The sequence below is a fragment of the Phalacrocorax carbo genome, chromosome 1 (assembly GCF_963921805.1).
Source record: "Phalacrocorax carbo chromosome 1, bPhaCar2.1, whole genome shotgun sequence".
In the NCBI taxonomy this organism is placed as follows: Eukaryota; Metazoa; Chordata; class Aves; order Suliformes; family Phalacrocoracidae; genus Phalacrocorax; species Phalacrocorax carbo.
Genome location: NC_087513.1, coordinates 152,785,678 through 152,810,363, shown reverse-complemented (window position 1 = coordinate 152,810,363; position 24,686 = coordinate 152,785,678). Strand labels below are relative to the sequence as shown.

Here is a 24,686-nt window from a genome sequence, read left to right as displayed (position 1 = left end):
GCTCATGGGGCATGCATGCAATTTTGTGCTCTTCAGTGAGTTTTTAAAATGGAAGTATTGAAATTAATTCACTCTGGTGTGAATTCTAGTTGAAACCCAAAAATCTTTATTTCGGGTGCTTGTTGATTTCTGCTGACTATTTTGGAATGACTTTTTTCCAGTTTGGATTCTAAATGAAAGCTTCAGCAGGCTATATGGAAGTTCAGTAACCCTTTATTCTTAATTTTTGGCACTTTCCACAGTATGTTCAGGAAGCAACTGAGATTTCTGATAAATCCCTCCTTTTTCTTTCTTTCTTATATTTCTATGTTATTGTTCCCCCTCCCATTTTTTTCTATGCATCTAATCATGCTTAGTCAAATTCTGACCCATGCCAGAATTCTCAAAATACCAATTCCCCTTCTCCAGCTACAAAACATATTTAATGCTACAAGCATGTTCCTGTTTCTTCTGGTAATATATGCATGCAATAAAATGAGACTCCTAAGCATGCTGGTAAGCAGTAGGTGAAATAGTGTGTTTGAGGTCAGTAGGGCTGTTTTTGTGGCTCGTGCTTTGTCTGTAGTTTGTCCTCCATTGATGCTGAATCTGTGCATCATCTGATCACTTGGCTGTATGCATTTGTTCCAGATGAAACGTGAGCATGTGATAGCATTTAAGTTGTGGTTAGAGCACGTGGTAGTGTAGTAAAACAGCCAGCAGGCTATTTTAAGAGGGCAGATGATAACCTCATGCAGTACAAAATCTTCTGCAGTAAGATGACTCCTTCTCCCTGCCCCCAGCTCTTGCTCTCTGACATGCTCTGGGTGTGTCTGTCTCAGCAATCATACTATGTGTCTGTGATAACTGATCTGATGGTAATGACTTCGACTTAGTTTAGCTACTGTTTCCCTGTTTTGTAAATGGAGAGCTGGATTGCAGGTAACACTACCTATTTTGGACCCAGAGAAGTTGGTTTCCCTAGGTTCCCCCCCCCCCCCCCCCAACTTTTCATTATATAAATTGAGCTTTTTGTTTCATTATATAGGCCTCCTCTCACTCCGTGCAGCATGGATTTTGAAACTAAGTTCAGAAATCAGTTGAGAAATATTGGCAGAATATGTATCTAGACAGGAGGCATCTGAAATCAGTTATGGCAAGCCATCCTTCCTGTTTTTTAGGTAAGATTATGGAAATGTTCACAGTTTAGCCCTATTCCAAAAGGAGACAACTCCCTTCCTAATGTCTGAAACCTAGTTACAAGCTTCCTGAATATATCAGCTCCTTCTTCCTTAGGAACTGGTTTATTCTGAGCTTTAAGAAAGTCAGCATGTCAGTGCTGAGTTCAGCCCTTGGCAAACAGCAGTTTGTAACACCTTTCACAGAGATGATTCAATTCTGAATGTTTATGTTCAGATCTGCTTTCAGATCCTGGCCAGGCCTGTTTCGGTAGTCTGAAATGACTGTCATTTTTGCTGTCCTGTCACTTTGATTTTTGCCATGACTTTGTGTGATCTGCTTGAGGTCAGCCTTCATTTTTAGTGCTCTTGATAACTTCAGTTAGCATGAAGTGTTGGTCCAGTGTTTGTGCAGAGTAATTATTTTGCATTGTTCTTTTGTTAAGGCTTTTTCCTAACTTGTTTCTTTCTAACTTACTGTTGGGGAAAAAAGAAAAGTCAGGAGGAAATTGTAGATGTATGAAAATGATGGAGCCGTAATTGTGTTTATACTTTAAGATGGGAAACAGTTCACGGATTCCATTACAGTAACTTTGCTTGCAAGTACAACACTTATCTGTGAATTATGGAGGAGAAGGTGGATATCTGCCTGTGAACTTTACCTGGTACTTCAGAGGACGTCTGTCATGCCCTGAACTGCAGCTCAAGAAGGCTTGCGTTCTCCATGCTGCTCCATTGCGGCAGTGTTGAATGGGGTTGGTGGAAAGATAGGTGCCTAACAGGGTCTGAAGTAGCAGAAGCTGTGGGATGAAGGAATAGCTTCCCAAAACCACAATTTACTACTGTGATTTTAAAAAAAGAAAAAAAGTGTGGCCGCTCAAGTGACCGGCCACTCCCATGACTTGCAGTCGTTCACGTTTTATGGGGACCATAGTCCTGCAAACGGGACCAGTTTATACTGTTACAGACATCGCCTGAATTTTAAGACCAAAATCTGCTTTTTTTTTTTTTGTAATTGCAAGTAAGTTACAAACGAATTCAAAGTAATTATCACCATCTGTGTCATAGAAAGGCCTAAAAACTGACTTCACAAGCTTTATCCTGCTTACATTGATCTGTAATGATCTATTCATGCAAGAAGAAACTGGTTTCATTAAGCATAAGTGTCTACTCAGAGGCACAATCCTGGAGTATATGTTAGCGTTGTTCTTGGGTGGGGGGAAAAGCGAGACCTAGAAGCTGCTTTTCTTCTCTGCAGTGTGTTTCTTTTGGGAAAGTCTCCTGTTAGTTCTGTGTGTTCTGCTGTTGGTCGTTTGCTTTTGTTTCTAAAATTTGGGTCAGCCTTTTTATTAGCTGTGGCACTGTATCCAATCACCGCGGCAGTTTTGGCTTCTAGTCCACTTACACCCTTTGGTGCTGAGTAAGGTTGTCATCAGTGGTGTCTAAAAGAAACATGAAAGCAGGAGCCTTCTTTTTGGCAAAACATTACTGACACGTTGCAATCTGACACATCTGTAATATCTATGCTGACAAGCACTGCAGAAGTGTGTGTTTTTTCATTACAGTGTGAGATGACACAATCGCTTTCAGAAAGAAAAATACTTTGTGATACTCTTGAGAAACTTCTTGCAGGTTTCTTGTGAGGCTGCTCTGTCAGTGCAGAGACTTGAGCTTTGACCTCTGGAGCATTGCTAGGGTACACGGCTGGCTTAGTAGAGCACAGAGGATTAAGTAGAACCCATCAGCAAATTCAGGAAATTAATGTAACTTGTGAGTAACTGAGCACATAGACTTTGTCATCTAAATGTACCATTGGTGTTCTGTACAGCAGGCCTTTGTCTAAGCAGGTGGACATGGTACTTCAAGATGAGTTGAAGTGCTTGGGTCTAATTTTTACTCCTCATTCAAACACCTTTGGTTCTTTCATTCTTAGGAATTGGACTGCTGGGAGAAGGATAAGGTAAGAAAAGCTAGTTGTAGGTTAGTAGGATATCCTTCCCCTTTCTTTCACTTGTTCTCCTAGAAGGTATGACTATTTAACTATGCCGTTAAACAACGGCAGATGTGCTGTCAGTCTGTGATGGCTTGTGCACTTATTGGCCAAAAATTAGTTTTTACCATTTTTATCACCATGTGTTTACTCTGCTTCATAGCAGGGATGTCTGTATCTATTTCCAAGCATGTATTTTGTCGGTTTTTTTCTGTCCTGTCTGTCGTCTTACTTACATGCAGTATTCCCTGTGCCTTTTGGCCTGGATTTCCACAGCTGTGTTTCCTGATTTGTTTGAGGAGAGTAGCTTACGTAGTTCTTGCCTGTGTATATCAGAAAGAGAGGTGAGTTTTACTGGGCTGAATCTTCCTCGGGGTGTGTTTCTGGCCAAGTTTCCCTGTTGAGGTGCCTCTCATCATTGGCACTAGAAGGTGCTTATGCAATTGCATTGTTTTGGCTAAACCAGCAGGTGTAACCTGTTGTGTTGGCAACTACTGAGGCATCTCAACTTTAGTGCCCTGATCAAATTTTATCTCGGTAATGTAATTCCAACAATTTTTATTTTTGCCTGTAGTTCCAGGGGTGTGAGCTTCCTTAAGCCTTAATACTCAATTGTGTATTAATGCTTTATGCCACTGAATGTCTCTTTCAGTGGCAGCTGATATTATCACTGTGTGGTATCATCTTTAAGATTCCAAACCTACAAAGGGAGAGATGTAGTTCTTGTTTTGCTGTGCAGGTAGAAATTTGGAACAGGCTCTTGTTTTCTTCGTGCTTATACAAATGTAGGCAGTGCTAACCTTTCTGTTTCTGTTTTTTAAATTACATCTTGAATTGCTACTGCTAGAAGTTTATGGTTAGAAATAAAAAATTCTTGGTTCAGTTGTCTTACTAAAGAATTCATTTGAGGATACTAACTTGCTGTGTCATATTCTAAAACCAGGCAGATTTGGAAAGCTTCAGAAATTACACAGTTCATCACCAAAAATGAACTTAGTATTTCTTTGTGTAGATTTTTACGCCATTTTTGCTGGGGTTGGTGAAAAATAAGTAGTGTATATTTAGCTTTGGCAATGTTTAGATGTTGACTTTGAAGCAGTGGCTTAGGTAAAATGTTACGTAGTATTTGAAATGAATGCTCTTTAGAATCGGTGCTTTGATGCAGCTGGTTTGGGCAAAAAATTCTTGGAGCTGGAAAGCTTTAGTTCATCTTCAGGAACTGTAAACCAAGGGTTTTTTTTAACCTCTGTCCTCTTTGGATTTGTGTTGAAAATGTGTATTTGGATATATGCATGGGCACACAGACCTGTACACAGACACTACAAACTCCCATATGTGTTTTTATTGCTGGTTGTGCCTGCTTTTGTAGATAAGATGTTAGGTCTTAAAAGTATTACTAGTTGTAGGTATTAAATAAAGCTTTCTAGGTGATGTGGTGTTTTTAGTACAATTAGGTTTTTACTTTTGAGGAAGAGGTTTGTATGAGCAGTAAAATTTATTCCAGATCTCATCTTGAGTTTTATATATTCTTTATCACTGAGTTTTAATTTTTCCTGTGATCTGGTACCAAATCACACAGAAATCCTGCACTGCAAGTCTGTTCTTCCAGTATTTTCAAACCTTTTCTCCTGTCTTACCCTTTAATTTTTGAAACAGATCTTAATTTTTTTTTTAGCTCTCCCTTGCTCTGTGCATACTAGATTTGGGCAACATTATGCTTCATAGAGATTTCCAGAACATTTGTAATCATCTCTTCTTCTCCCCCCTTCCCTTCTTCTCTCAGTTGTCATAGTTCCCTGCTTTTCTTATCTCTCCTTTTACTGCCACAGCTTTCAGATGATAATTCACGGCTCGAGGAACAGCTGCTGCATAATAGCTGAATGAGACTCAGCTCCAGTTAGAGCTGACCTAATGTGAGAATAAATGAAGAAATTTGTGCTTTGCATGTAGGCTTACCTACGGGATCTTGAAGTATTAGGTGTCACCATGGGAAGGTGGACTGTGGATGGCCTCTGTGGCTTGCCCTTGTCAGCTGCTGTAGAGGTAGAAATACGCTGGGGGTGGTAGCGCAACGAAGCGAGGTGTTGGAGTTCTTAATGTTTTTCAAGAAGGTCACCCGTTTCTAATAGTGAGTTGCCTTTTTATTTTTTTTTTTCCTACCACTTGCTTGTTCATGCTCCTGTGGCCAAAAACTCCGCAGCCTGTGCCCTAGGAACAGGTGGAGTGACACGTTGTACATGGTCATGCTGCGCTTTGCCAAGCTGCCCTGCTCCTTTCATTTCCTCTGGGTGAGCAAGCCAATGTTCTCGTAATCTTTTGCAGTAGGGGCCCGAGGCCACCAAGCTGAGCTGGGAAGTGTCCTGCCAGTTTAGTACGCACAGCCTAGGGGTTACAGCTTATTTCGGGGCTGGCTAGCAAGGTTAGCAGTGGCAGCCCTATCTGTGCTGCACAGATGTCTGGGCTGCTCATAAGTCAGCTCCTCAGCTGCTGCAGTTTATGGTGCAGTGCTGTAGAGAAAGCTGTCATCTATTTTTGTCAGACAGATGCTTAAAATGTTAATATTCACTGGGAATACTTTACCTGTGTATATTCAAGGCACAAGTCTAGCAAGGCAATACTTATTAAGAAAAACCTTTCTATTTTACTCTTAACCAGTATACGAACTTTTCTTACTATGACTGTTGGATACAGTCTTACTGATGTTCTGGTAGTTTAAGGATACAAGCAAGTTAAGATTGGTAGAAGACATATCTGAAGAAAAAGTGTGTGTCTGGCAGCTTGGCTGAACCACCTGTCTCCAGTTGTAGACCTTACCTTAACAGGAGAAATACCTTAATTTAAAAATATTTGCTCCATAACTGGCTTCTGACTTCATGGGCTAAAAGAGGGGAATAAAATAGTATAAATGATACCTGAGGCCTTGAAACTGACTGATCTGAAGAAAACAGTGCTGCTGTGGGCTTACGGTATGCGTTAGTCTGTGCTCACCACGTATATTCTCAACCTTATTTTCTAATTTTCTTTCACTGATTCCTCAGTTAATGTTTTTACAGTTTCAGTAGGTACTAGTTGTTGCAGGGATGTGAAGAATGAGCATTGCTATGTTAATTTTTATTTCCTTATTGCTACTGGATCATAAACACTGTTTGAACAGAAGTCTCCATCCACTAAGGGTTAGTGGTTTAGATGACTTAAAATGACCTGAATGTATTACCATGGCCATTTTGGATGTGGTAGAGTTTAAACAGATGCATGCAGAGCTCAGTCTTATTTTAAAATGAGAAGATGGATTTGGTAGTTGAACAACCAGTATGTGGATGGAATGCGTCTCTAAGGCATTTTCTGTGGTGTTTAAGAAATGTCAGTAATGAAAAATCAGTATGGCTTATATGAAAGGAATCTTAAAACTGGCTAACTATCAAGCTTTAATACAACTACAAATGTGGAATGACCATCCAGTGTACACCTTGCTATAGGGGATTTGCTGCCATTGGTACTCAACCATGTTATTTAACATTTCATTAATGACCTGGAAGTGGTCATAAAATTGTTATCAATAAAGCTTGCAGCCAGATGAAATCCTAGGGGCAGAAAATGCAGGCATAGTTATGGAAAGCCAGGTTTGTGTATTAGGAGTTGGTGGGGGTGCGTGGAAAGGGAAGCCAGAATCTGCGTGTCAGTGTAGGCAATTGGCAGGCTTTGGCAGTCAGTGTTCTGTGACCGAAAGGGCCTGTGTGCTCTTGAGTGTATGCATAGTGTTACAGATCACATACGGCCCCTTGTTATTCGGCAGTTTGTTCCGGCCTGCTTCTAGAATACTGTAACTGCCTGAGGTATTGATGGTATTGAAGCGTTGAAATCCAGGAGAGAACAGAAGAACGTGAGAAAGTCGTTAAAAGAACAGGAAAACGGGCAGATAATAAGAGACGTACAGGATGAGCCTGCTAAGCTAAGCTTGATGTTCATTGATTCCCAGATAACTGTTTACAGATTGCAAAGTGTTTCCAATGTAAGGCTCCTAATACAGTCCTGGTCTGTCTTCATTTAATAAGCATTTACATAAAGCACACCTATATGAGACATATCTGCAGGTGGTCAATTCTGTGGAATTTAAAACCAGAGGTATTTTATTTAGTTTGTTCAATAGATTTAGCTTGGCTGGGTCCTCATCTGATGTGATTTATGATGGTTTTATACTTGCATTCTGACTAATGCTTTATCTGTCTGTCTTGGTGGAAGATAAAGATTGGATGAACAAGGGTAAACTTCATCACAGGTGAGGTCTCTGCAGAGTTTAAAATGTTGTTTGCCTGGAAAGCAAGGGTGTACTGGAAACATTATTCCATAAAGCCTTGCTTAACATCTGTATATGCCCGTCACATAATGTTTAAAAGACAAATCTCAATATTTCTAAAGTAATAAAGTAATATCTCTGTTTTTTAGGTTTTAAGAGCTGTTGTAAGCATGTGCGTGTTTGAATTCACGTTGTGCTTCTGATGTGATTTGAAAAGTGGGCTATGCTAGTATTATAGAAGATAATGTAGCATGTAGACCTTGTTATGTGGTAGTGGTTTGCAATATAAAAATAACTTTACATGATACCTGGATCTCAATTCAGCCTTGATTCTTGCAGTCGCAGAATCAAGGGGGAGATTTTTGCCATCCAGTGACATTGAATAGGGAAGTTACTGAATTACGCTTTCTTATGTCAAGATATGATTTAAAGAGTCGGTTCTTGCAGCTGAGTTTTCTGTAAATACCAGAATGAAAATGGCAGTCCACATGCAAATCAGACATCTCGTGAAACCCAGAGCAGACTGTTTTCTCTGGCAATCCCATGGAAGCTCCCCTTAAAGCATCCGGATGCTTTTACTCATATCAGAGAGAGTTTTCAAATATATTGTGAAATAAGCAAACCTCCACTAAGATGGAAGAAGGGTGTGAGTGTTCGATGGGTTTTGTGTGGGTTTGTGAGGGTTTTTTGATTGGTTTTGGTTTGGTTGTTTTAAACAAGGTTTTTATAATCAAGTAGTTGATTTCATAACAAAGTAGCCTCAAAACTGAAGAGCACCTAAGCTTTTTTCCTCATTTTTTATCTTTCTAGGTTAGTTTATTCTTAAACATTTGTTAAGTTAGGAGAAAATACCTCTGGAGGGCGTCCCCCTCCCCCCTCTATCAAGTGTTACTGGTGAACGTTCTGGCCATGAGCGTGCCACGGGTGGCTTCCTGTCAGAATTGCTTTATGTAGAATTGCAAGGAAGCAAACGTTTCTCGTATCCTCCCATTGTGTTGTTTCCTGTGAAGTAGCAGACTGGATGCGTGTCCTGGATACAGGCTTTTTTATGGCACTATACGTGATAGGATGATCCAATCAAATCATTCTTGGTGTCCCCTATAGTCTCAGTGTAGCAGGAAACAAGCCTTCCTCGCATCCTGTTGTTCTCCAGTTAGCCTGGCTTTGGAGAGCTCTTGGCTCTAGCAGAATCCAGAATGAAGGTGAGCTTAAAGTGGATTTAGGATTTTTTCTTTTCTTTTTTTCTTTTTTTTATTTTGGAAGTTTAAGCTATAGGTTCTAATATTTTTTAAAAAAACGTTCCTTTTTTTAATTAGCGCGCGCTCTCTCTCCCCCATAGTACCTTTCTGACGCAGTTCTGGTATCTGCATAAACACCCGTGTCCCTTGTATTTCTTTTTTTGGGGGATCAGAGCTATTTCATGATTGTGTTCATACTTTTCATTTCCTTTTTTTAAAAAAGCTACCACAGTAAGCATATAGCTTACACTGAATATTTTACTCTCCTGATGCTTTTCTGTTCCATAACAGCTTAATTCCTCCTCTCCCACTGCCCCCACCATTTGAGCAGTGGTTAAGCTATCTCCAGTCTAGTTTGGCTTTTATGCATTCTGCCGTCACCTTATTGGTATCTTTTCTCATGTCTATTATAAATTATGCTATTAATAAAACTTAACATATCTTTAGTCTTTTTATGTAAAATAAGATAATTTCTTATTTGCTTAATGTCTTTTATTGTGCACATAGTTTTTAAATACTTCCTCATGTTTCAGGAAAAAACCCTACAAAATTCACATCTAGGCAATTCTCTGCTGCCTCTCCTTACTCATTACAGCTCAAATAAGAGTTATACTAAAATTTTCTGTAGTCCAGTGAAACTTGGTGAAATAGTTATCTGACTTATTTTATGTGGGTGATAATTACTTGGGAGTATATTAGTGTTTGCCTCTGCTTGATTTTTGCATCTGTTCTGTGGCATTGCTCTTCTGAGCTGTATGCACACTACCTGAGCTTCAGAGATGTCAGCACCTGTACAGCTGAGGTGGAGCTGCTGCTTGCTGGGATCAGAGATGATCCTCAGTCTGAGGGGAAAAAAATGTGCATGTCAGCATATGCAAGTACCTCGCATACTGTGAATGCTTTGGGAGATATTTCTTACTGAATAATACTGTCATTAAATGATTCCCAAATCTGCTCTGCCTTTGTTAGTAGATCACATAACCAGTCACAACTGGTTTGGCAGTCCCTTCTGTGGCTACTTTAGGTAGCGTTCACAAAAAAGTTCCACTTCTCTTGCGTTTAACCAGCCTCCCTGTTCCTCCTCCCAGCCTTCCTTTGTCCCTTCCTCTCTTCTCCCTGGGAATATGGGTTTTTCCTCTCCTGCCTCCGAAGGCTGCTTTCTGGGCTACAGACCTTCTGATAGTGCCTGTGGGATGGGTCTGTTACCAAGACAATAAACAGGTTTTTGTTGACTTTTAAAGATAAAAACAGCTAAAAGCTGCAGGAAACTGAATCTCTTTCTGTTTCTTAAATCAGTTGGAACAACTGTAATAGCTGTCTTTTATTGTCCTCTTTCTGGCCTTGCACAAGGGAATACTGTTACTCCTTTCAACCTAAGCAGAATCTATTGTGAGAGCTATTTTCATGAGGCTTTGGATGAGTGTTTTCATTACCTCAGGCAATTATTATGGGTGTCTTTTTTTTTAAGTCTACTATTTTCCCCCATGAAAATGCAGATGTTTGATATCATCACGCAGTACTTGAAAGTTACTGGAATGTTTTCTACAAGGTAGTTTGAGATTTGCATCTCTTTCCCACAGTTAAAAAATAAAAATAAAATAACCTCCAGCTTTCATCCCTCCCCTTCCCAAACCTCATTCTTCATCTAACCTATCCAGCAACTTTGCTCTTGGTAAAATTCATTCATTTTCAGGAATGCTGCCTTCCTCCGTGTCTTGTAGAGTACAGATAGCATATACGTTGTTGTAGTACTTTTGAAGTATTCGTATTACTATAAAAACTATTTTATGAACCATGAGGTACAGTGCCTGTGACCTGCTACAGAAAGAGTATGCCAAGAGTAATGGTACCCAGTAACTTTCTGGCCAAACTGTCTGAGGAAAGCTTCTTTTTTGATAATTACATTTTATTCAACTTTCCTGTAATTTAAATGACACTTGCTATTTTTAGCTTATGTTCTTATTTTTTTTCTCAAATGCAGCTGTTTCTATGTTCTCTTGCTATTTAAAAATGAGTGTTTTACTGGTCCATGACAGCCACTGAAAAACTGACACCTTGATCAGGCAATAGCTTCCATGGTCATGGTTTGCATGATAGCGTAGAAATGCTTAGTTTAAAGGCTGGTTTCTATGTCTTACTGTATGTTCTTTTGTTTTCAGACTTTTGATGCAAATGACCTGTATCAGGGACAGAATTTCAGCAAAGTTCTCAGCTCTCTTGTGGCTTTAAATAAGGTGACTGCAGGTAAGTAGATTCTGCTTGGTCCTGGTGCTTGTTTACCTTACCTTCAACTTACATCAGTGTGTATTTATGCCTGTTGCTGTACTCAGGATAAAATGAACATGTTCAGGGTTTTAGAAGAGTTTCTTTGTTGCAGTTTGTTACTACAGCTTTGGTAGTGGCCTCTGTGGATTCTCTCATCTCTCCTGCACAGGGAAGCCTTGCAGTGCAGCTAAGACTGAGCCTTTTAGCTGGCAAGAATTCTTAGAAAAAGGCCTCAACTTCCCCACCGCCCTTCCCCCCCCCCCCCCCCCCCCCGTTTGAAATACTAAAAGTTGGCTTTTGCCCCATTCTGTTATTCCCATGTTTGAACACTTTTGTCAATGTTTTTGTTGTGTTGTGTCCATGTGTTCCCATTGTCCATCCCCCCCATTCCCCAGCACCATCCTTTCTTGACGATAACAAAAGGATAGCCAACATTTCTGATGCCTTAATCCAAACATGTTTCATTTAGGTAGCAGCTAGAAGTTACAAAGCACCTACAAAGTTCTTTGGGGTGAAGAGAACTGTAGAAATAGCACACAGGTGAGAGGTGTCCACGCATTGTTGTAAGGTGAGGCTGTACTAAATGATGTCAGCTGGACCCTGGGACACTCAAGAATTGAAGCTGAGGGGAGACCTTATCACTCTCTACAACTACCTGAAAGGAGGTTGTAGCAAGGTGGGGGTTGGTCTCTTCTCCCAAGTAACAAGTGATAGGGTGGGAGGAAACGGCCTGAAGCTGTGTCAGGGAAGGTTTAGACTAGATATTAGGAAATATTACTTTGCTGAAAGGGGGAAGTGGTTGAGTCACCATTCCTGGAGGTATTTAAAAGGCATTTGGATGTGGTGCTTAGGGACATGGTTTAGTGGTGAACTGGCAGTGTTAGGTTTGTAGTTGGACTTGATCTTAAAGGTCCTTTCCAACCTATGTGATTCTGTGTGTATTCTGTGTTTTAATGTTAACTTTGGCCCTTTTTGCTGCTCTGTGCTGAGGTTTTACATTTTCAGCAGCAAGTTCCAGTAATGGTCATCAGGTTAGAGTCTGGTGAGAGAGATTTAAAAAGGGACCATGCTTGTCTGTTTTTTCGTACATGTGGGGAGGAAAAGGAAGCTGATAGAAAAGTCAGTGGTGGATCAGTGTTGTTTTAATAATAACATGATAAGTATCATGTCACTTTCATAGTACTCCTCTGCACCATTACAACAGAGTTATTTGGGGGGGCTGCTCATGGCTCTTTTTTGGTTTGTTTTTGTTTGTTTGTTTGTTCCTCCCCCTCCCCCTCTCCCCCTGCATCAGAAAACAGCCCTTAGGAGTGAGTTTTACAACCAAATTCTTAGTTCTAATGAATGGGCATGGAGTAATACCATTGACAGCTTCGAAGCTACTTACAGCAGTTGAAGATGCTGCCTTTATCTTTAACTGCAAGTGCAAATGTAAACCATTTCAGCACATCTTTAAAGCTGCTGTACACTGACTGTAGCTGTCTTTAAAGGGGAGGAAAAGTGCAGCTGTTTGGTCCAGACATCAATAGATTAAAACCCACATCAAAAAGCCACAACTGCAGCTGGCCTTAGAAAGGACACTGGCTGATCCCTCTCATGGAGGGTGGTGGTGGTATGGAAACCAGAAATCAAAACCACATGTGAACTGTGGTGTTGCCTCATTCCTAGGGGCAAGCAGAGCTGCATAAATCTTCCTGAACAACTGTTCTTCCAACCAGTTTTCTTTAATTGGGTGACTGTGTAGAAGGCATTTTAAACTCTATGTCCCTACTCTAGAGCTGGAAGATGGCTTTCAGATCCCCATCTGGATCTGCAAGAATTTCAGGTATACATATGTTCACACTCCAAATTCTTTACGGTCAGGAGGGGTAGGATCAAGGTACCAGTTGCTGTTCATAGACAGGTAAGGGAAGAGGACCTGGTATAGCAAAGCTGAGGTAATGTTAGAGAAGAAGAAATGGTGTTACAAACCCTGGAAATCTTTGGATGGATGGGTAGAAGTGTGAAGCTTCTGTGAAATCTAGCAAATTAATATTTGTCAAACAGGCACATTCTGTTGCCAGCCAAGATTCTTGACTTTTTAGCAGCAGAGTTGAATTCTTTTCTGACAATATTCCCATTGAGAAATTGATCTGCTGTTGTGAATTAGAAAATTTCAGGAATCAGGCCACACTTGAAAAACACTACCTAGAAATTGTTTAGGATTGCCCGGAGGCTGGAACACACTGCCATGAATAAACCTGATCCTGTTTTCCTAGGTCAACTGTGTCAAGGTATAATGCTGGATTTGGTGGTGTGTCTGTTGTTCTACTTGACTCCAGATAAGAAAAGTAGCAAACTGGACATGGAGATGCTTCAGGTTACTTATAAGCCTTAGGTTCTGTTAGTTACTAATGGTTATGATAACTTTATGGCTAATTCTAATGCTCCCAAAGACTTTAAAGTTATGTTTTATAAATGAAGCCCATAATCTAGTCCCATTTCTCTCCTGGCAGTCTGTGAAAACAAATATGTATGTTCTTTCTGTAATGGACTATAATCACTAGCATTTATATTTATACAGTGGCCTTCAAATGCTTTTAGGAAAGCAGGCTCACAAAGGTCTTTTATACCTTCAATGTGTAACGATACTATCCATACAAAATATGCAATGTAATAGGAGTTATTATAGTATTGTACCACTTGGCTAGCGTGGGTATATTTGTAGGGGTTTTTTTGAAGGATGACAAAGGCTATTTAAGAAGATGCACCTGATAGACACCTGAGGAAGGTGTTCTCTGCTCAGTCACGGCAGACTTGGAGCATCCTTTGTCAACATACTTTTTCTGTGCTCATTGTCGATCTAAAACCCTTTCCCTCATCCAGCACCTTGGCTGCTATTAGATGCTGTGTTGAAGTTGAGAGGTGTTCCAGTTCAGATGAATCAAATTCTCCCTGGAGGTTTGATGTGGAACAGCACGTATGCTTTGCTCAACAGTCTTCTCATGGAACGGCCGCTGTATGTGTATTTCCCTTTGACCAAAAATAAGTAGGATTGCATAATCGTTGTCTGCTTTAGTCTGAAAGTAACTGAGAGACTGTAGTTGTGTGCATGTGCCTCTGATGGAGGTAGAGTGTTGGGGGCAAAGCAAACTATTAGGAAAGAGTATCAGAGGGATAAAACCCACGAGAGCAGCTGGGATGCTTGTGTAGGGACAGAAGATACTGCGTTGCTTTTGGGGCTCCTTGAAGCTCAGATGCTCACTGAATGATTTCATTGTATGTGGGAAAACGTGAGGAGAAGAATGACTTGCCATACCCGTGCAGAGCAGCAATGTTTGTCTGCTGTAACATATCACCTGTGCAAGGGCCCTGGGAGCATCCTTCTCGTGGAGACTTGGCTCCGGTGGCTGGGGGAGCTGGTGCAACCCCTGCCCCACTGTAAAGCTGGGGAGAGGCTCCCAGCAGTGCTGCAGGAGACCACGGCCAGCACTGACCTCGGCCCTTAGGAGCTGCTTTTGGTGTAGCCAGGCCTGTGTCTGGCTGTGGCCTGCTAATCTGCATGAGGGCACCCCACCCTTGGGTGGGCTGATACCCCATCCCCAGGGAGGTGCTTGATGTCTGGGGCTGGGGCTGCCCCAGTGCCTGGGGCGGTGAGATGAGCCCTGCCCTGCCATCTGCTTGATGCCTCCCAGCCCACAGGGACCCCAGCGGCACCCTGACAGCACCCAATGCTGCCCTTCAAACGAATGTCTCACAGATGGGTGTGCTTCTTGGAGTAGAGACAAATGGAAGAGGGGAGATGTTTTGGAGGGATGTTGTTTTTCTGAGCAAGCAGCTTTCTTCCTTTCTACTCGTCCTATCTTCTTCCCCCACCCCGCACCCCGAAGGAAGAAGAAATAGCTTAGCTGGCAAAAAAGGGATGAGACAAAGGAACGTAGGAAAAAAGACAGTGGAAGGAATGTTTTAATTGAGGAGATGGCGGGGGGCGGGGAGAGCTAAGAAACAGATGTGGCTGGCTTTACTTCAAGCAAGTTTTATGCATTCAAAATTCTTGGCCACTAGCAAAAATGATGCTGGTTAATTACCTTCAAATAGACTGGTAGTGAGTAGGAATGGAGAAATACAACCCTAACCCTCATCTTCCTAAACAGCCCAAATTGTTTTCCGGTCTGTGTGGGGAAGAAACTGCCAGAGTCTCAGGATTTCAAATCATTTATTACTATAATTTCTCTTTAATCTTGAATTATTGAGCTACTACAGATATATTGAATCTGCTTTAAGCACATGAGTTTTAGAGAAGTAAGCAGAAGTTATGCAGATTTCTCAAATTCTAATATTTACTTCTTTTTCCCCCTCCTACAGACATAGGGCTGGGCAGTGACTCTGTATGCGCACGTCCCTCATCTCATCGGATAAAATCTTTTGATTCTCTGGGATCCCAGTCTTTACACAGTAGAACTTCAAAACTCTTGCAGGGACAGTATCGGAGTTTGGTAAGTTCTAGAAGAAATAAAACATTCTGTGGTGTGATTTTCTTTTTAAAATTTTTTTCTTTTGACAAGATTTATGAGTAAAAAGTAGCGTAGCAAAGTGTTTCTTCTTCCACCTCTGTATTTCAAGCCAGTCGCATTCTATTTTTGCAGCTTTTCTTATAATGTTCCAAAATACATGCAGCTTTCTGTGACCTTCTAATTTATTTTTTTTTCCCTCACTTACAACTTCATGTTGTCTGCATGTGCAGTATCTTACTGGATTTATTTCTTATTTTTCAGTATTAGGACTTGCTTTTTCAAAGTAAAAAATCTAATTTTCTCCATGTCTGTGAGTTTAGGGATGATGATGGAAGGATATTCAGACCTCAGCAAAGGTGGTACTTTTAATGTTGGCAGTATTGGTAGTTATTCCTGTTTTCTTTTACGTTTCAAGGTGAATCCTTCAACTAGCCTCCAGGTAACTGAGTGGTGTGGGTAGTTTTACAGTACAGCTGAAATTAGGATGGAGTATTGAAACTAACTGCAATGAAAGGTGCTTTTAGTGACTAAAAGGATTGCAAGGCAGGTTCAGATCCATACTGTAAGTTGCTTTTTCCATGCTTGAAGGAGGCTGTTTTGTCCTATGTGGTGATTGCTATGTGAAATTTTAAACACAGTGCTGCGCTTAAGCTTTCTTAGGTGTGGTTTGTGTTTTCTCTTGTAGCAGAGCCCTTGCAAGCTCTTGCCCTAGGCCACTAATTCCAGCTCTCACTCTGCTGTTCACCACCCACTCAATTTTGCTGATGCAACTGTTTGTGGGAAAAGCTGTTAGCTGGATTACTGAAGTAATCAGAGTTTTAAGTATTTCTATCACTTTGGTGATCTGAGCAGCTCTGAAGAAAGTTGCAGAGGCAGAGAGAAGTGGAAGGAGGGAAAGAGAGCTAGTGACCACACCTGGGAAATTCTTAGTTTGGTTTTGCTGCTGTAGATCATCAGTTTGGAACAGTTCTCACCGTGTTTTAACTCAGTTTCTTCTACTGCAGGGCCATCCTGGCAGAGTAAAGGGACTGTAGCTGATGTCACTGTGCAATGTTGCAGCTTATTTTGTGGCTTTTTACTGTTTATTAAGGCAAAACTTTTTCACTTGTTGGGCAGTCATGGTGGATGAAAGCACATGATGTACCAAAAGAGGACTAAGGCAGAGGCACTTCTAATTGTCGAACATTGTGACTCGCAGTATCTTGGACTTTGTGCTTGTTTTTGCAGTTGTGCTTGCCTTTATTTTCCTACAGTTTCTCAGTCACTAAAAGTCTGATTCTTAAATTGAGGTGTGATACGATAACATAATTGCTGTGGATATGAATTAAGCTAACGTGTTACATGATCCCAGTGACATTACGCAGTACTTCTCAGCTATATAGGCAACATGTTGGTGAAATTCAGCTACCTGGATAGCTGGCTAGGGTTGCTTACACAGTCATTTTCTCACTAGGTTACTTTTCTAGTAATACAGGTATTGATCCTTACTTATGACAGTGTTTTAAGCTGCAAACTCTTCATATCCAGAATTAAATTAAACCCAGCTCAGTTCCACCCTCCTCCCTGCCCAGAAAGATTTAGAAAAGAACTCTCTGATGTAAAGCTTTTTTCTTTGCAGTTGCCAAAGGCAGTTCTGATTTATACTATATATAAAAAATATAATTTGATTTTTTGGGGGGAGTAAGAATAATTCTTATTTTAGTTCTGTTACCCCATTCTGATTTGAAGGGGCTGTAATAAGATGATATACTCCCTAGATTGATACAAATCCATAGATGATAAATGACAGAAATACTGGAAATGGCAAACTGTCCCTTACAAATGCTTAGAGTAAAAACGTGTGGGGAGTGTTGTGTGTGGAGGACACGCTATTTCCATTTTATGGATACTTCTGTTTTGTTCATGAAATAATTGTTTAAATCTCTAATGTTATCTTTTTGTTCTTTGTATTCTCGCTCACTAGGACATGACAGATAACAGCAACCATCAGTTGGTGGTGAGAGCAAAATTTAATTTTCAACAGACAAATGAAGATGAACTTTCTTTTTCAAAAGGAGATATTATTCACGTTACAAGAGTGGAAGAAGGAGGCTGGTGGGAAGGAACTCTAAATGGCAAAACAGGGTGGTTTCCAAGTAACTATGTACGAGAAATAAAATCAAATGGTGAGTTTTGAAGCAGAGCATATTTGCACAAACGCTTGCTTTGGGTAGAGGTTGATAGTTGGTTGATTCATTAAAAATTGTGGTGCTTTTTGTTCAAGCTTGACTGTATTTACTGAACTTCATTCACAGTAGTCATTAATGCTCAGGAACTCATGCCCCTCTACCCCAGTTCGCTATATAGAGTGGTCTAGGACTTTTAAATTGACAGCAAGCATGCAGAAAACTCCTGTGTTCTGTTTGCTTGTCTGCCTGTGTCTGTCACAATTGGGCTGCTCGGACTTCCTCAGTCTGAATTCCTAGAATGCTGGATTTTAGCTCTGATGCTGGCATACTTTGAATTGGTGCTTTGGGTTTGAATGAGAGTTTTCCTGCATATCTCTTTGTAAAAAATAAAACCAAAAACCAAATCAAAACAACCTCCCCAAACCCAACAACAAACTACACTAAAAAATATCTAAATATCTCCTGTTACTTAGAAGCAGACCCAGTTCTACCAAAATCTACTAAATGTTAGTGACAGTTTTTGAAAGAAAATGTATTTGTGACTTTTCTTTATTGTTCCATGTTCCTTCAACTTTTGTTTATACAGGCTTCAGTCTTCCTCTGAAGTTTTATTTTTAACTTCATACAGTGAAAGTGCCTCTGTAAGTGTCATCTTCATGACTGAATATCAGAACTAACATTGCTTTTTAATCCAGCAGGACATTGATGTGGGTGACATTTTAGCCTTTTTTCTTTTTTTTTTCTTGTCTCTTTTTTTTTTTTTGTCTCTTCCCCGTCTCTGCTTGTTTTCAGAGATTGGGGATAAACCTGGTAGGAGAATATTACCCAGGGTCTCTGAGAGGCTTTACTACTCTTTCCCTTGTCACAGCTCCAACAAAAACACACATCTTCTAGGCCAAGCTAAAATCATTGGCATGGCTTTTGGGTGTTTTTTTAGGCAGCCACACAGATGCACGATTGCGAACTGAAGTTGTGAGGGTAAAACGCTATTTTTAAACTTATTCTTTCTCCTCCAGTTGCATTCTCTTATTTTCTTCCTTGTTTTGGTATCTGCAGTCTGTTTTTGCAGAATGCTAGAGTCTTAGATCTGTAACTTTGTTGCAATTTTCAACTAGATCCCCTTAGGCATAGGCTCAATGTAAGACTTAGCTCTGATGTTCTTCAGAGATCTCTCAGATGCGACTTATCCTGAAAAACAATTCCTGAAGCCTGTTTTTTCTTGTCTGTAGTGTTGTAGCAGTCTCTTTCAGCCATGATGGCTATCTTGTCCTGTCCTTATGCATTTATAAAACATTGCTGCTGGGTCTTGTTTGGATTTCAACAGTTTTGATCTCTTCTGACTCCTGAGACTGGAACCTGGGTGGGCGGTTAGGCTCCAGAATGGAAGTAGCTTTTAACAGTGAACACACAAGAACCAAAAGTTGACAGCAGCTGAAATAAAGGTTGTTGGTTCTTTTAAGAATACTTCACTTGGCTGAAGTACCTCTCCTAAATAGGAAAGCGAGTGAGCTGTGGGGCCAAGCTTAGTACCAAGTGCAGTTTGATTCTTGCCAGTCCTTGCCACACTGTCTGATTCCTGGGGGCTGAGATGAACTGCTTCCAGTCCCAGGTTTAACTTTCACTTCTCACCATCAGAAAAGTTTTCTGCTAAGCTGGTCTTTTCCCTTTGCTGTATAGGTGTGTTCCCTGTGCTACAAGGGCTGCTTCTTCTGGCTTCTGTGAGATTTCATTCTTGAGGTGCTCGCTCATATGCTCAGTTGCTTCTGTGGAAGGAAATACGTGCCTGCGCTTTTCTTTTTCTCAGGAAGTTGAGTGCATTGCTTTTGTTTTCTGTGCATTTATTGAATATTACAAAGTTAAAATGACTGACTTGTAGCTCTCTAGCTTTCTCTGTTCTCCTCTTCCTTTTTAAAGACAATTACTGTGTTTGACCTTTTCCAGTACTTTATGGAACTTCAGTTGTCCTCTGTGGTTTCAAACATGGATGTAGCTAGTTCTGTTACTGCCAAATCAGCACAGCAGGTACTGTTTAATTTATCAAAATAGTAGTTTTAACCTGCTTTTATACCTTTGTAGGTATGTGTTTGAATTGTCTGAAGCTCACCTTTTCATAATGAGGATGGGCGGGTGGTAGAATGAAGCATGACATATTAAAAGCTTCTTCATGTCTGTTGTTAACTGTTCTTCCCTACTGAGTTGCAGATCAGCTTTTCCCCCTTGATGTATGTATGCTATGGAATGTTTTGTTGCTACTACCCTTATGTCCATGTTAGTTATATTTCAACTGGTGACCTGACTTCTGCTAGTTACTTTTGCTTCTTTTTCTGTGTTTGAGGTCACTGCAGTATTTGTGATATTTGATCATGTCAATTTGCATCTACTTTTCATGTTCTTCCTTTGAGATGCCCCTAATTTTTAAAGGACTTGTCTCTCTTGTGAGCCTTTTCCCTTTACATTGTCACTAGTGGGAATCCTTCTTTTACCCATATTTTTAAGTTTACTAAATTCTTCTTACTTGAAGTTCATTGTTCTCATTTTGCTGCTCTCTTTTTCCTTTTCTTGGTTGTTTCCATGACATTTGTTACAAACGTTTCTGTTCTTAACTGGTTTCTGCTTTGTGGGTATTGTTTAAGGTGCCAGAGAGAGAGTTTTTCTATAATTCTCGTCCCTTCTGTGTCAAAGCGCATTGCCACTGCGTCCTGGGCTTGGACTTAATTTGTTCTGCTGTCCTCGTTGAAACAGGAATGTAGTGTCATTTACCACAAAGCTCTGAAGTTACATGAATGGGCTCTGGTGGGTGTTCATGAGAAGTTTCATCTAGGTTATATGTATGGGGTGACAGTCTCTGTTGCACTCCTGTGCCCCTGCTCATTTTTGCTAGTCTTCATTAGACTGGCTGACGTTTCTTGAGTTGATAGCCTTTCACTGTCCATTTTTCTTGACTTTCTGGCAACTATATGTACCTCACTTTACGATTTTCCTAATTCAGAAATGCTTTCAGTGCCTTCATGCTTTGAGCATGAGGTTAAAACACAAAAGTGCATTTTTTTTCCTGATGTATTTTAAAGTTAGTTAGCAGAACTTGCTGTCTTGCGCTGTCAAAAATCAAAATGTGTTTTCTGTTATAATGATTTTAAAAACATCAGGGTAGGAGTGTTGAAATACTTGCTCTTGATTAAGGTCTCTTTATGAACAAAATGTTCATCCTGAACATCTAATTGGTTTTCAAAACACCCTGTAAAATGTTCTGGTATTGACAGTATTACTCCACCCTTCTTTCTTCTCTCCAATGTGGCTGAAAATACTGCAACTAGTTAGAAATTATGTACAGGCAGCATTGTGCATTATCATTTTTGATGCGTTATTTGGAGAGCTCCTGAGAACTGGTGGGTTTGAACAAATAAATCCCTTCAGTCTGCTGGAACCTGACTTGACAAAGTTGTGTATCAGAAGAAAGGGAAAAAGTTCTTTATGCATGTGTAGCTTTGTTCTAATTCTCAGAAAATTCATAGGCATCAGATGTTTAGATGAATGGATTTACGTTCTAAATTAAAATCACAGAATGTCAGGGGTTGGAAGGCACCTCTGGAGATCATCTTGTCCAGCCCCCCTTCTTCAGCAGGCACACCCAGAGCAGGGGGTACAGGAACGCATCCGGGTGGGTTTTGAATGTCTCAAGGGAAGGAGACTCCACAGCCTCCCTGGGCAGCCTGTGCCACTGCGCTGGCACCCTCACAGGAGAGAAGTTTTTCCTCATGTTCAGGTGGAACTTCCCATGTTCCAACTTGAGCCCATTGCCCCTTGGCCTGTCATTGGGCACTATTGAAGAGAGCCTAGTCCCATCGTCCTGACACCCACCCTTCAGATATTTATAGGTATTGATGAAATGCCCCCGCAGTCTTCTCTTCTCTAGGCTAAACAAACCCAAGTGTCTCAGCCTCTAATGTCAGATAACCATTTTGTAATTTTACCTTGTACGCTTGCTCTGAAGTTAGACATTGAAGGAAAGGAAGAAAGAGCTGCTTAGTAATGGGAACTGCCTTTACCCATGTTGCTTTCTTAAAGACTTCAGTAAAAAAGTAAACCATATTACGTATATTGCACAAGGAGAGTGTGTTACATGATAAGGTATCTCAGAGTAGCTAAAACATCACAAAGCTGTTCCTGTGTTTACTGCGTTGTAACTTGTTTGCTTAGCTATGCCACAATGATTACTGTTAGCACAGAATGCTAATACATGTATGAGGTGAGCTATGAGTGGTTGTAGGGCAGATACTGAGATTATTGAGCAGAGCACAGCATTTAGTTTTCTCTTAGGCTGAACAATTACTTTATTTTTGGGGAAGTAAATTGAAATGGAAAATGTTGAATTTTTTAATTTATTTACTTTATTTTGCTTCTGAGTGTGTGTTTTCTTTCTTCCCCTGCCCCAAGGGGGAAAGGAGGATTCGTTTGAAACTGCGGTACTTAGGATCAAACTTACAAAGAGAAGGAAAAAATGTAGTAGTAGTTTCTTTTCAGGTATAAGCCTACACTGTAAGGATCAAAAAGATAGTACATTTCTCTCTCCCTCCCTCCCTCCCTCCCTCCCTCCCTCCCTCCCTCCCTCCCTCCCTCCCTCCCTCCCTCCCTCCCTCCCTCCCTCCCTCCCTGTGTGCATGTTTTCATTTCCCTTTTTAAACTCTGTAACATCTTGCCTTTTCTTTTTTTAATGTTCTTTGATCACTAGTCAGAAAGTACTTTGAAATGAGAGGACTTCATTTTCATCCTGCCATACTGCTACACATGACAGAGGGTAAAAGACTTATACTGTGTAAACCTGTTAGATATTTGACAGTGTGGCCTTGCTGAGTTGGATGGGTTTATTTTTTTTTCTTACATAAAAAGGAGCAGGGAGGGGTGAAGGTGTAGGTGGAGTCCTGTGGCTTACACTGCTGCTTCTGTCTCGCACAGTAGATTTTGGAGACTTAGTTTTGAGTATTCCCTTGTGATGAAGAGAATAGGGGTTAGCCAGAATGGGATGTGCTTGCTTAGCTACTGTCAGATGTTAATCAGATTTTTAAAAAAGCAAAGAAACCCCCATAGTCACTTGCTGGGTTTTATCAAAGTGTAATCCATTTCAATGGCATGAGATTATGCAGAAGGGAATATAGCTTTGAAGAATGACACCTGATATGTCACAAACTTTTTATTCTCATTCTTCTCAGAAATAAATGTGTCCCAGCCTCTCTTCCGTTACGCTTTCTTGACAGTTATGTTATCAGGCCCAGTGCAAATTACAGTGTTAATGGTACTTCTGGTTAGGTGTTTTAAAAAAAAAAAAATCACAGTATGTCTCATGTTCCCACTCTGTGGTACATGAGGGAAGGACAGATACACTTTTGGGTTTGGGGAACAACAACAGAAACCCCACCAAGAATGCTAGCTTTCCTCTCCTCAACCATGTGTGCTTGGAGGGGTATATTGTTCTCTTCTCAAGTGTCAACTTTTCAGGTTTCAATAGGATAGAGTCTGGGACAAGTGAACGCTACTAGGGAAGAAGCGTTGGTAGGGTTGATGTTGCAGAGTGGAGTTACAGTGATGCCTGAACCAGCTTGAGAGCCAGGAACAAGTTTAGGTGTGCCATCCTGGTGTTGAACTTGAGCTGCTCAGTCTTGAGACACAGAGCTTGCTTGTAGTGCTTCGCTAATAGGGACCATGTAGCTTTTGGTGTCCCGGTTGGCACATCTCTTCTCCCATATGGGATGAAACAGCCCAGATCCTTGCATCTAGATTACACACAATAGCCTAGTAATAGAAACACATGGTGGTGGTCTTGAAGTAAAGTTGAAATGCTTTAGTAAGGTATATCCTGAAGGAGTGCTTGTGGAGTAGAATGAAACAGACTGTTGCATAAAAATGAATGTGACATAAACTGGAGACATGACAGAAGAGAGGTAGGAGAGAATGTGAGAATGACCAGTAATTTGAAGGTGAGTAAAAGAAATATTTGCCTATTAATGAAATAGAATGAAACAAAACATTGGGGAAGGATTAGGTCCTTTTGCAGTCACCTAGGTAGATGTAAAGGATGAGATAATTTCATTGCAGACAGTTCATGGGATCTTATCTACTGCTTAGGGAAAGGTTACAGAAACAGCTGCTTTAAGTTGTTTTGGTTCTACTGAGGAAAAATTATTTGCTGGAAGAATATGTTAAGAAGCCTTTGCCAACCTCCCTCTCCACCCAGAGATGATCTGTTAAGTGAATTCTGTCTGGTTAATCACTAGCCACTAGACACTTCAAAGCATTATCAAGTGTAGCTGGGTGCAACTGAATGTAATGCTTTGATCAGGAAAGAAACTGGTAGTGGTAACTTGTATCTTGGTTTCAGTCACCAGCTGGATACGGTCTCTTCCAGCACTTGAGCAGATGCTTGTTCCCTTTGGATTTGACTGTACGTGTTTTCGTTGTGTTTTCAGTGTTAATGTAACAGACTTACGTTGGGACTGGGAGAAAAGTAGGGAGAAGGGAAGAATCTTCCATATGGGAAAGTTGGTGTCTGGCTCAGGTTGCTCTCTTCCGGTGCTTTGGGGAACAGAGCTCACATGTTGGAGTGGGCAAGGTGCTAGGGCTTTGCTAATGTTTTCAAAACCTACAGACTCCGTAGGCTAATGGAATAGACCTTTTTATGTTCCCAGCATGATGAATGGGGGTGACACCTGCTTGAAACGTTTAATGAATTATGCTGTATGTTTGCAAACAAACTCTAATGTTCTTTCATGAAGGATAGTAAATAACACTTTATGCTAAGAAAGTGGTATCTCATGTGTAAGATCAGGATTTTCTTATGTGTAATGCATTGTGCAATAATCTAATTGCAACAAGACTGTTTCTTATTCCTTCTTATGAAGCCAGGCAGTGCTTGGAGGCAGAATACCAGACGTGACAGACAGCTGGACTGATTTGCTGTGTCTAATTCTGTGTTTCTTCAATAGAAATGGCCTTTGCATTTTAAAAGCTGAATGTTGATTATGGCTGTTCAGGCAAAATGATTTGAACATGTGATTCTTTTTTGTGTTCTGTTTTTAAATCTGAATTT

The 24,686-nt window shown here is 40.6% G+C and overlaps 1 protein-coding gene across 5 annotated transcripts in view; it reads left to right on the top strand.

The window, feature by feature from the left end:
- The window catches only part of ARHGEF7 (Rho guanine nucleotide exchange factor 7), a 128,434-nt gene that overhangs the window by 39,950 nt on the left and 63,798 nt on the right, over positions 1–24,686 (top strand). For 3 of the 5 annotated variants that reach the window (XM_064440242.1, XM_064440219.1, XM_064440236.1), the window contains exons 3-5: positions 10,839–10,923; positions 15,289–15,419; positions 17,401–17,602. In XM_064440242.1, coding sequence (XP_064296312.1) covers positions 10,839–10,923; positions 15,289–15,419; positions 17,401–17,602 — 418 coding nt within the window. Of the gene's footprint in view, positions 1–8,548; positions 8,644–10,838; positions 10,924–13,858; positions 13,943–15,288; positions 15,420–17,400; positions 17,603–24,686 lie in introns of those variants that run through there. The other 2 variants (XM_064440225.1, XM_064440230.1) reach the window with 2 other exon arrangements.